Below are 13,209 nucleotides of genomic sequence, written 5' to 3'. Positions count from 1 at the left end.
CTCGTCAACTGGCCAATCTTTGGGACCCACACCGGCCGACCTTTGAGACCCATGGCAGGCTCGTATACCCAGTCTATCTAAGGCAGTATTTGGGACACTAACGTTTTCTTGCCCCAGGCAGGAGAGGGAAAGAAAAACATCTAGTTTTCCAGTTCTTAATCACTATCCAGTAGCACCTGGTGCGTTGAATTTATCAGACATGCCTGTGATGTCCTCCTATCTATAAAAGTTCACTGTCCAGGGTCACACATGAATAAAAGTTACTCCAAGATACTGGAGGGCCGCCAACAATTGTGAACCTGAATTCATCGCTGGACACTGCCTTGAGGAAAAAATAAGCAAATGAAGAAGACTGAGGAGAACAAAGAACAAATATCACTGGGAGAGGGCCATGTGTGGCTCTTGTAAATAAAACAGCTATAAATCTGAAGATCGTTATATTAAAATATTGATTTCTCATTGGCTTAAATGCAATTCAGTTACTTGATGCAAGTTTATTCAACTTCAGAGTGCACTATTTGAAACAAGTTCATCAATATTGATGAATGCAGACAGCATTAAAACGGACCCACAGACAACTGACAATCTAACTGTTCTGGTTGTCAGTAATCAGACAAATGGACATTGAACAAGGATTTCTCAGATATTAATTATTTTCTCAGATATTCAATGATGGCACGGTGATGTGCTCATGTCTCCACAACCAGAAGACAGGCCATTTGGATTTGTTTATTGTCACGTGTACCGAGGTGCAGTGACAAGTATTTTTCTGCGAGCAGCTCAAACAGATCATTTAGTTCATAAAAAGAAAAGAAAAAGAAAATACAAAATAGGGCAACACAAGGTCCACAATGTAACTACATAAACACCGGCATTGGGTGAAGCATGCAGGAGTGTATTAATCAGGTCAGTCCATAAGAGGGTCGATTAGTGTCTGGTAACAGCGGGAAAGAAGCTGTTTTTGAATCTGTTCATGCATGTTCTCAGACTCTTGTTTCTCCTGCCTGATGGAAGAAGTCACTCAGAGGAGATTGTTGTCTCCAGGAATGTAGCTCTTGCTGCAATGGCAGCCGATTCCTTCCCACTGAAGGTGCTTCCATGGTGTCGCTATGGCCCCTCAGCAGCAACCACACTGCAAGAAATCTGCAGAATATTTTCACGCTTTTTGTCAACACTGAGACATTGCCTCGGTTGTATTGCTGTTATCACTGATAGCACAGCAAACACGCGCATGCGCACATCTGTCCAGGTTTGTGCTCACTCGCCGAGGGCTCTGACATACTCTGACTCACGCATCTGCTGAGCTTGGTGGTGAGGTCTCTGCTAGTTTCCTAATTCCTGGTTAGCTCTTTCTGCTGCAGGGTGGTCGCCCAGAGGAAGAGTATAGTCCCCTTGATGCCCCACCGGACAACTATTCTGCATTGAGGCAGAGCACATGGGGTCCATGTCCTGGGGGTCGAAGTGCAGGTGGGCCGCATCCAGGCGAACTCTTGGGCTGCAGCTTTGGCCAGGAGAGTGCGAGGAATCGGCAAAAGTTCAGCGGCACATGGTTTCTGAAGCAGAGCCACCGCCGGGTGGTGGTGGGTTAGGGGGATCTGCGAGGACTATAGGTGCAACATTTTCAAATACCCCCATATTAATATTAAATGGCGAGATTGCTCAGATTCCACGAGATTGAGGGAGTAGCTACAATTGGTTTCAAAAAACCCTGGAACTTCCCTCTCCCCCTTCTTCTGTGAAATGATTGCTCCCTCTAGACGACTGAATTGATATTTTAGGCAGGATTTTACCTGCAGCATTCTGAATGCTGTCGTTGGAAAACTAGTGGCTAATGGATGCAGAACGACCCTTCTGACATCCACCCGCGACCCAGCAGCGGGTTGCAACCTGCATTTACAAAGTGGGTTTGCATCACTCCTACTCTACTCTACTGTGAAAAGCCCCTAGTCGCCACATTCCTGTCCCCGAACAGGCGCCGGAAGGTGAAGTTCACAGTAACTTCATTGAAGCCTACTTGTGACAATAAGCTATTATTATTATTACTACATTTGTGATGCAGGGATTGAATTGTAGAATCTCTACGGTGCAGAAGTAGGCCATTCGGCCCATTGAGTATGCACTGACCCTCTGGAAGACTGCCCTACCTATTCCCATTCCCCCGCCTTATCCCTGAACACTAAGGGGCAATTTTTATCTTGACCAATCCACCTAACCTGCACATATTTGGACTGTGGGAGGAAACCGGAGCACCCGGAGGAAACCCACGCAGACACGAGGAGAAAGTTCAGACTCCATACAAGACAGTGACCCGAGGTCGGAAATGAACCCGGGTCCCAGGCGCTGTGAGGCAACAGTGCTAGCCACTGTGCCGAATGTTTGGGGAAATGGTGTCAATCAAGCGTGCTGCTTTGTCCTGGATGGTGTCTATCTTCTTGAGTGTTGTTGGATCTGAGACCTGGTCTCTAGCTTTGGCAAAGTTTCAGCAGGCCATCCAGCACCTATGGAGAGAAGAATGATGTTGAGCAGATCAATATTTATTACTTTAGGCACACATTGTCTTTATTGTTAAATTTGGCTACAGATCAATTGACAAACCTGATCCGGTTAAAGTACATTCTTACTGGAGTCAAAAATTATTTAATTTAGGGGCAGCACGGTGGCGCAATGGTTAGCATTGCTGCCTCATGGCGCAGAGGTCCCAGGTTCGATCCCGGCTCTGGGTCACTGTCTCCCCGTGTCTGCGTGGGTTTCGCCCCCGCAATCTAAAGATGTGCAGGGTAGGTGGATTGGTCACGTTAAATTGCCCCTTAATTGGAAAAAAAATGAATTGGGTACTCTAAATTTATTTTTTAACAAAAATTGTTTAATTTTCAGTTTGATTTTTAAAAAATTTGTTTTCGGGATTATTGTATAAACTTTGAAAAATGATACATTTGAAATGTCTGCAAGTGCGATTGCTGAAGGTGGTGTACCCTACTAAATACAGGTTGAGATGACCATAAAACATATCTTTGTGCTTATTCACTAGGTACCTTTAGAAGCTCCCAGCTCACTGACTGACAGGACGAGTGAGAGTCCAGGTTTAGAACAGGAACTGCCCAATCTAACGGTGGAAAGCTCACTTCTCCCTCCTCCCATACAACGTGTCATGGACCCAGGTACTGAACATTTTTAAATAGCTTTTTCCTTTGCAGTGTCTGAAACTGAACAGTCGGCTGTCTGGTCAGCCATTGAAGTTCTTGCCAATGATGCTTTGATATGTAATGATAAATGTATTAACTTGGTAAATTATTTTAACGTAATGTCCAATCAGATGGGATATCGAGCCTATTCCAGTCCATGCTATCCTGCATTCATAGTGTACTGCATGCCATTTAAAAAAATAATAACCTGGCTCACTGACTTCAGAAAAAGCAGTGCGGCACATTACGAATGGAAGATTTACGTCTGTGATTTTCATGGTGCTGTGTTCCATGTAATGACTGATTGGGGTTGGAACAGGTGGAAATTTTCACCTGTTGAGCCACCATTAAGATTCTGCAGATAAGGGCGGCACAGTGGCGCGCAGTGGTTAGTACTGCTGCCTCACGGTGCTGAGGACCCGGGTCTGATCCCAGCCCTGGGTCACTGTCCGTGTGGAGTTTGCACATCCCCCCCCCCCCCCGTGTTTGCGTGGTTTTCACCCACATAAACCCAAAGGTGGATTGGCCACTCTAAATTGCCCCGAATTGGAAAAAAGAATTGGATACTCTAAATTTTATTTTTCAATTCTGCAGATAATTCTTTATAGGTTACTAAAATCAAACCGCAACACTGACCATAATAATGCCCGATTTCATCTTGAATACCTTTATGGAGATTGAGATTCCCAAAAAAAGAAGCCACATTAGTTTTGAATTCCGTGATGGTTTTGATGCTGTAATTTTAAAAAAATGTTTCAATTAAAGTTTTAACATTTTGTACAAAAATTATAAAAAATCCAAACTATACCCCTCTGATTCAGTTTAGTTGTTTGAATCTCGGACCTTCCCAATGTTTGTGACAAGGTTCCACACTTGGATTTAAAATGTACTGAATGAGCTATTATGAGAAGCAGTAATGTGAAATGAGTTGCTTTGGGATTTCTGAGGTGGCCAGATTCTCCTTGTGGATATTGTAGCTGTTTGATAGGCCAGCGTTTCTGGTGATTTTGAATTGTAATGATGGAGCTAATGCAGGTAAATGAAGTTGAACTACAGATAGGGCGGCACGGTGCTACAGTGGTTAGCACTGCTGCCTCACAGCACCAGGGACCCAGGTTCAATTCCCGGCTTGGGTCACTGTCTGAGCTGAGTCTGCACGTCTTCGCAGTGTCTGCATGGGTTTCCTCCGGGTGCTTCTGTTTCCTCCCACAAGTCCAAAGGTGTGCAGGTTATGGGGAGTTGGGCCTCTTTCACTCAGAGGGTCGGTGCCGACTCGATGGGCCGAATGGCCTCCTTCTGCACTGTAGAAATTCTATTCTATTAACTAGATGCAAACATCCAGCACCCGCAACAACAACCCTTCTAGCCAAGGACAAGCCCCCCAGGGAACAGCTAACAGTGACCAACTATCTGAAATACAATGTAAACAGTCGCCATCTCGCGAAGAACCCTTCAATCGACCCCCTCGCGGTGTATTTGATCATCTTGAGGGGCAAAAATTCCATCAAATCCCCTTACCACATTGAAGCACTGGGCAGCGTTGCTAGCTTTGGACCCAGCAGAATCCACCTCCATGCCACCAATGAGGCCGGCAAGAACATCTGCTCCCGCACCCGTCCACCGTTCCGGAATATCCGAAACTCCAAACTTGCCACCAAAGGACGGGGCTCCAGTTCAATACTAAACATCGGCGACATGGTGTTAATATGTGACCGGCAACCCCCTCCCCCAATTTGGAACAGGACCACAGCATGTGTGTGGTGAGCAGCATTCTCGAACAATGCTCACATCTATCTTCTACCCCCTCAAAAAAACTACTCATCCTAGCCTTGGAGAAGTGCGCTCGACGCACTGTTTTGAGCTCTATCAGGCTCAGTCTCGCATATGATGACGTGACATTCGCCCTCCACAGCGCTTCTCTACCTCCTCCTCCAGTATTGGCCCTAGTCCTATTCCATTTACATTTACCCCCTCCACTGAATTCAGCTCTTCCTCTACGATCCGTTTGTACATGCCAGGCATGCTGCCCTCCTCCGACCCCGAATGGGGGCGAACCTTCTCCAGTAAGGACGATGGCGACACCACCGGAAAACCCGAGAACTAAACAGGTCCGAGCCTGCCAAGCCACATTTATCCTCTAATATCCCCAGGCTGGCAAACCGCCCTTTCATCTCTCTCTCTCTCTCTCTCTGTCTGTCTGTCCCTCTCTCTCTCTGTCTCTGTCTCTCTCTCGCTCTCTCTCTATCTGTCTCTCTCTATCTGTCTCTCTCTCTCTGTCTCTCTCTCTCTGTCTCTCTCTCTCTGTCTCTCTCTCTCTGTCTCTCTCTCTCTGTCTCTCTCTCTGTCTCTCTCTCTGTCTCTCTCTCTGTCTCTCTCTCTGTCTCTCTCTCTGTCTCTGTCTCTGTTTCTCTCTCTCTGTCTGTCTCTCTCTCTCTCTCTCTCTTTCTCTCTCTCTGTCTCTGTCTCTCTCTCTCTCCCTCTCTGTCTCTGTGTCTCTCTCTGTCTCTCTCTCCCTCTCTCTCTCTCTCTCTCCCTCTCTCTCTCTGCGTCTCTGTCTCTCTCCCTCCCTCTCCCCCTCTCTGTGATCCCTGTGACACTTGGGCAGTACAGTAGTATAGTGGTTAGCACTATGGCTTCACAGCGCCAGGGTTCCAGGTTCAGTTCTCAACTTGGGTCACTGTCTGTGTGGAGTCTGCACGTTCTCCCCGTGTCTGCATGGTTTTCCTCCGGGTGCTCCGCGGGGTTTCCTCCCACAAATCCCAAAAGAGGTCATTTGGACGTTCTGAATTCTCCCTCCATGTACCCGAACAGGCGCCGGAATGTGGCGACTAGGGGCTGTGGTAGTATGCATTAGGGGTCATGTGGGACTGTGAAGCCATGATGTCATTGGCTGACAGATCCCGGGTCCTGGTTGGCTGTTGATCTCTAGCTCCGCCCTGAAGGCGGAGTATAAGAACCAGGAGTTCTCCCCCGCAGGCCAGTCTGTTGCTGAACTGCGGTGAACAAGTCACGCTTAATAAAGCCTCATCGACTTCATCTCTATTCGTCTCTCGTGAGTCTTTGTGCGCTACAATTTATTAAGCGTGCTTAAAGGACTATGGAGCTCAGGATCATCCCGGAATGCCTGAGGATCAGCCCTCACGCAGTGAACTCAGCAACAGTTTTTAAACACTGGCAGACTTGTTTCGAAGCATACCTCCGAACGGCCCCCGGCCGGGTCACAGAAGACCAGAAACTACAGGTCCTGCACTCGAGGGTAAGCCCGGAAATTTTCCCCCTCATAGAAGACGCAGAGGATTTCCAGACGGCGTTCGCAGCACTAAAAAGCATCTATGTTCGCCCAGTGAACCAGATCTACGCACGCTACCAACTCGCAACGAGACGGCAAAGTCCCGGAGAATCGCTAGATGAATTCTACGCCGCGCTGCTAATTTTGGGACTGGCCTGCAGCTGCCCGCCGGTAAACGCCATTGAACACACGGACATGTTAATTCGCGATGCATTTGTGGCTGGTATGAATTCTCCCCAAATCCGCCAAAGACTTTTAGAAAAAGAGTCGCTAGGACTCTCAGAGGCACGGGCCCTTGCAGCCTCACTAGATGTGGCCGCGCGAAACGCCCGCGCAAAGGGCCCCGACCGCGCGGCAGCCCCTTGGGCTCCGTGGACCCCCGTCGCGACAAACCCCCCCCCCCCCACCCCACAGGCTTGCGCGGTTCAGACGCCAAGTCGTCCTGGGGGAGCCCGCTGCTATTTCTGCGGCCAGGCGAAACACCCCCGGCAGCGCTGCCCGGCCAGCGCAGCGATTTGCAAGAGCTGCGGAAAAAAGGGCCATTTCGCGGCTGTGTGCCGGTCCCGGGAGGTCGCCGCTGTCCCCGGAGAACAAGGAGTCCTGCGCGTTTCTAACGCTCCCCAACCCCCCCAGCGCCCCATGTACGACCCGCAGGCGCAACCATTTTGGGTCCCGGCCACCGCTGTCCCCGGAGAACAAGGAGTCCTGCACGTTTCTAACGCTCCCCAACTCCCCCCAGCGCCCCATGTACGACCCGCAGGCACCGCCATTTTGGGTCCCGGCCACCACGAGGGGAGGAGGGGCGCCGCCATCTTGGGACCCCCCCAGCCCTGTGCGACGCATGGGGGCGGCCATTTTGTCCACCCCGCCGCCATCTTGGACGGCAACAATGGACCCCAGCATCGACGGCTCCACGGGGTTCGAGGAAGACGCTGAAGCACTACGACCACGTCTGGCCTCAATGACGCTGGACCAAGCACGGCCCCGGACGCTCCAGACGACGACGACAACGGTGCTGATCAACGGGCACGAGACACCATGCCTGGTCGACTCCGGGAGCACAGAAAGCTTCATCCACCCCAACACGGTAAGACGCTGTTTTTTGACCATCCGTCCCAGTGCGCAAAAGATTTCCCTAGCTGCAGGATCCCACTCCGTACAGATCAAAGGCTTCTGCATAGTGACCCTAACGGTGCAAGGGAGGGAGTTTAAAAACTACAGGCTCTACGTCCTTCCCCAACTCTACGCGCCCACATTACTGGGATTAGACTTCCAGTGCAATCTGCAGAGCCTAACCTTCCAATTCGGCGGCCCAATACCCCCACTCACTATCTGCGGCCTCGCAACCCTCAAGGTTGAGCCCCCATCCTTGTTTGCAAACCTCACCCCGGATTGCAAACCCGTCGCCACTAGGAGCAGACTGTACAGCGCCCAGGACCGGACATTCATTCGGTCCGAAGTCCAGCGGCTACTGAAGGAAGGCATAATCCAGGCCAGCAATAGTCCCTGGAGAGCACAGGTGGTAGTAGTAAAGACAGGGGAGAAGCAAAGGATGGTAATAGACTATAGCCAGACCATCAACAGGTACACACAGCTAGATGCGTACCCTCTCCCCCGCATATCCGACATGGTCAATCGGATTGCCCAATATAAGGTCTTCTCCACCGTGGACCTCAAGTCCGCCTACCATCAGCTCCCCATCCGCCCAAGTGACCGCAAGTACACAGCCTTCGAGGCAGACGGGCGATTATACCACTTCCTAAGGGTCCCATTTGGCGTCACAAACGGGGTCTCGGTCTTCCAACGAGAGATGGACCGAATGGTTGATCAACACGGGTTGCAGGCCACGTTCCCGTATCTCGACAACGTAACCATCTGCGGCCACGATCAGCAGGACCACGACGCCAACCTCCAAAAATTCCTCCAGACCGCTAAAGCCTTGAACCTCACATACAACGAGGACAAGTGCGTTTTTAGCACAAACCGGCTAGCCATCTTGGGATATGTAGTGCGCAATGGGATAATAGGCCCCGACCCCGAACGTATGCGCCCCCTCATGGAATTTCCCCTCCCTCACTGCTCAAAAGCCCTAAAACGCTGCCTGGGGTTCTTTTCATATTACACCCAGTGGGTCCCCCAGTATGCAGACAAGGCCCGCCCCCTAATACAGCCCACGACCTTCCCTCTGTCGACAGAGGCTTGCCAGGCCTTCAGCCACATCAAAGCGGATATCGCAAAGGCCACGATGCGCGCCATCGACGAGTCCCTCCCCTTCCAGGTCGAGAGCGACGCCTCCGATGTAGCTCTAGCGGCCACCCTTAACCAAGCGGGCAGACCCGTGGCCTTTTTCTCCCGAACCCTCCACGCCTCAGAAATCCGCCACTCCTCAGTGGAAAAGGAAGCCCAAGCCATAGTGGAAGCTATGCAACATTGGAAGCATTACCTGGCCGGCAGGAGATTCACTCTCCTCACTGACCAACGGTCAGTAGCTTTCATGTTCGATAATGCACAGCGGGGCAAAATTAAAAATGACAAGATCTTAAGGTGGAGGATCGAGCTCTCCACCTTCAACTATGAGATCTTGTACCGTCCCGGAAAGCTGAACGAGCCGTCCGATGCCCTTTCCCGCGGCATAACCGTCTCCAAACTCTCCACGAGGACCTCTGCCACCCGGGGGTCACTCGGTTCTACCATTTTATAAAGTCCCGCAACCTCCCCTACTCCGTGGAGGAGGTCCGTACAGTCACAAGAAACTGCCACATCTGCGCAGAGTGCAAACCGCATTTTTTCAGGCCGGATAGTGCGCACCTGATCAAGGCCTCCCGTCCCTTTGAACGCCTCAGTCTGGATTTCAAAGGGCCCCTCCCCTCCACCGACCGCAACACATACTTCCTGAACGTGGTGGACGAGTACTCCCGTTTCCCCTTCGCCATCCCCTGCCCTGACATGACAGCGGCCACAGTCATTAAAGCCCTTAACACCATATTCACACTGTTCGGTTGCCCCGCATACGTCCATAGCGACAGGGGGGTCCTCCTTCATGAGTGACGAGATGCGCCAGTTCCTGCTCAGCAAGGGTATAGCCTCGAGCAGGACGACCAGCTACAACCCCCGGGGGAACGGGCAAGTAGAGAGGAAGAACGGCACGGTCTGGAAGACCGTCCTACTGGCCCTACGGTCCAGGGATCTCCCAGTTTCACGGTGGCAGGAGGTCCTCCCGGACGCCCTCCACTCCATCCGGTCGCTACTGTGTACCACCACTAACCAAACGCCTCACGAGCGCCTCCTTGTCTTCCCCAGGAAGTCCTCCTCTGGAACGTCGCTGCCGACCTGGCTGGCGGCCCCAGGACCCATCTTGCTCCGGAAACATGTGCGGGCGCACAAGTCGGACCCGTTGGTCGAGAGGGTTCACCTCCTCCACGCGAACCCGCAGTACGCCTACGTGGAGTACCCCGACGGCCGACAGGACACGGTCTCCCTGCGAGATCTGGCGCCCGCCGGCAACACGCACACCCCCCCAACACCAATCACCCCTTCCCTGCCACCGGCGCACCCCGCGACCGCCCCCTTCCCGGGAGGATCGGTCCTCCTCCCAGGTCCGACCAGAAGTGAAGCTGAAGCAGAAACCGTAAAGCTCCCCGGAGACGACAACACTGGAACAAGCACCACCACCACCGGGGCTGAGGCGATCGACAAGGACGACCAGACCGCCCGACCGACTTGTGGCATCGGTGTAACACTAGAATGTTGTGGACTTTAACGAGAATTTTTTTCCCTTTTTCCCTCTTACGAATACTGTAAATAGTTCAAAACAAAAAAACCCTGTACATACTGTGATGACATGCAAAGGTTTTTCCTCCCAGGACCAGCCTTGTAAACCCCTACCACCATGCGAAGCACCACCCCGCCGGGTTCATTTTTAACAAGGGGTGAATGTGGTAGTATGCATTTTGGGTCATGTGGGACTGTAAAGCCATGATGTCATTGGCTGACAGATCCCGGGTCCTGGTTGGCTGTTGATCTCTAGCTCCGCCCTGAAGGCGGAGTATAAGAACCAGGAGTTCTCCCCCGCAGGACAGTCTGTTGCTGAACTGCGGGGAACAAGTCACGCTTAATAAAGCCTCATCGACTTCATCTCTATTCGTCTCTCGTGAGTCTTTGTGCGCTACAGGGGCTTTTCACAGTAACTTCATTATAGTGTTAATGTAAGCCTGCTTGTGACAATAAAGATTATTTTTATTATCATTAACATGGGGGCAGCACGGTGGCGCAATGGTTAACACAGCTGCCTCACGGCGCCTAGTCCCAGGTTCAATCCTGGCTCTGGGTCACTGTCCGTGTGGAGTTTGCACATTCTTCCCGTGTCTGTGTGGGTTTCGCCCCCACAACCCAAAAGATGTGCAGGGTTAGGTGGATTGGCCACGCTAAATTGCCCCTTAATTGGAAAAAATGAATTGGGTACTCTAAAATTAAAAAAAAAATTATTAAGAACATGGACACCACCACTGGGTTCACTGAGTACCTTGCTGGTGCCAGTGTGAATGGTGCCATTACCAATGCCCCCAAATTTGACTTGGGCAGGAACATCAGGAGACATTGAAAGAAAAACACAAATCTCGGCAAGATGTTCATCTTAACCGATTGGACCCGGCCCGCCAAAGATGGTGAGATACTATCCCACTGCTGCAGGTCCGCCTTGACTCTACTCACTAAGCTTGTGTAGTTCAACCTCTGGAGCCACACGCAATTCCTAGCCACTTGCACCTCATAATATTAAAAACTAGTCCTAGCTAACCAAAACAGTAACCTCCCCAATCTGTCTCCTTATCCGCCGCGCCGACTACAAAACATTTGCTTTTCCCTATGTTCAACTTGTAATCGGAGAAGGACCCAAAGCCCTGCAAACTATCCATAATGTTTACTATAGATGACCCTGGGCCCCACACGTACAGCAGCAAATCATCTGTATATAATGATACCCCCCACCCCCACTCAACAATCCTGCTTCACGCATTCGAGGCCCTCGAAACAACGGGCAACGGCTCAATCGCCAGCGCAAACGCAGAGGAGGCACTGGACACCCCTGTCTCCTCCCCCAAGGTCGTGGTATTGGTAAAAGTGGTTACAAACGGGGCTGCATACCACAGCCGTACCCACTATACAAACCCAGGACCAAACTCCAGCTTCTCCAATACCGTGAAGAGATACTCCCACTCAGCCCAGCCGAATGACTTCTCCGCATCTAACACCTTGGCCAATTACTTGGCATCCACATTTAGCAGTGAGATCGGGCTATAAGACCTACATTTGTGGGATCCTTATCCTTTGTCAGGAGCAGAAAGATGGATGCCTACCCAAGTGTCTGAGGGAGGGTGCCTGGCGACACAGGGCCCCTATACATGCCCAGCAACACCAGTCCCAACTGGTCTGCAAACTTCTAAAATTCCACCTGGAACCCATCCAGCCCCAGTGCCTTCCTTGCCTGCATGTGTCTGAACGCTACCTGAATCTCCTCTAGGCCCAACAGTGCCTCCAGATCCTTCCCCATCTTGGGAAACTCCAAACCGCCCCCCCCCCAAGAACTCTGCCATTCCCAGTCCGGCGGTTCCAACCTATACAGCCTCTCATAAAAGGCCTGAAACACTCCACTCATCTTATACGGGGCAGACACCAGCCTCTCCTCCAAATCCCTAACTCGCACAATCTCCCTGGCCATCTCCTGCTGCCTTAAGTGATGAACAAAGAGACGACTGGCCTTCTCTCCATACTTGTACCCTTTTGCCCGCCTCAATTACTGCACATTGTCCGTGGACAGCAGGTCAAATTGCAATTGCAGTTTTTTCCTGCATGCCAAGAGATCTTTACAGGTCCCCCCAGGCGTCTCACATTCCTGGTGACTAGCCTTGCCAGGGGAAGGTGTCTTAATTAAGGGTATGGATACACGGTGGGGTGAGACTATCTCATGTGACCCTGGCCCTTCATGGGCCAAAGCCTAAACCTCTGCTGGCTCAGCGCGATTGCGGTGCACAGTGTATGTTACTACACTGTGGTTTGCAAAGCTTGTAATATAATATCCGGAGCTGAGGGTGATAGAGTGAATACTGCATTCTGGGCAGGCATCATCTCTGCTGCTCTGCAAGTCTTAATAGCCTAGAATAGGGACAATGGTGAGATTCTACAAGTTTGTCTAGCTGGTTGATAATGTTGCTGCTATACATTTCAGCACTTGTTTTTGTTAGAGGCTTGTTTCGAAATATAGAAGCATTTTTGAATAGAAACCAGGCTTTGAATTGAAACAAGGTTGAGTGGCTGCAGTCAATATGGCACTGTATAGAGTTTCCAGTAGGTACAGATAAAGGGTCATGATTTAATTTGTCCTTTGTATTCTTGAACAGGTTTTCCACCTGGATCCACAGACACTCTGGAAGCTCATGACTTGCCTAGTATATTGAATGATGCAGTGTCTTCATCCTCCTCAACTATCTTTAACACAACAACAGAGAGAAACATTGGAACAGATGGAATCCTCACCAGTGAAGAACTTGAACTCCACTTTGGTAAGTGTAGCCAGCAGTCAACCTTTTTGTTTGCCTTCCCAGGCTGGATTGACTGCCCTATGGTGTCTCATCCAGGTGACAGTTCTTTGTGTGCAGGTCAGTGCAGCAAGTATTGTAGGCTATTCACCTACAGTATTATCACAGATCCAGTGCCTGCCTTGACCACTTCTCGATGCAATTT

At 50.8% G+C, this 13,209-nt stretch overlaps 1 protein-coding gene across 2 annotated transcripts in view; it reads left to right on the top strand.

Annotated features, from left to right (window-relative positions):
• LOC140424763 (Golgi reassembly-stacking protein 1-like) overlaps positions 1 to 13,209 on the top strand; it is a 58,104-nt gene that overhangs the window by 37,478 nt on the left and 7,417 nt on the right. For both annotated transcript variants that reach the window (XM_072508144.1, XM_072508145.1), the window contains exons 7-8: positions 3,029 to 3,158; positions 12,867 to 13,028. In XM_072508144.1, the coding sequence (XP_072364245.1) occupies positions 3,029 to 3,158; positions 12,867 to 13,028 (292 nt within the window). The remainder of the gene's footprint in view (positions 1 to 3,028; positions 3,159 to 12,866; positions 13,029 to 13,209) is intronic.

The sequence above is a fragment of the Scyliorhinus torazame genome, chromosome 6 (genome assembly GCF_047496885.1).
Source record: "Scyliorhinus torazame isolate Kashiwa2021f chromosome 6, sScyTor2.1, whole genome shotgun sequence".
NCBI lineage: Eukaryota > Metazoa > Chordata > Chondrichthyes > Carcharhiniformes > Scyliorhinidae > Scyliorhinus > Scyliorhinus torazame.
This window is presented reverse-complemented; position numbering and strand designations above follow the sequence as displayed.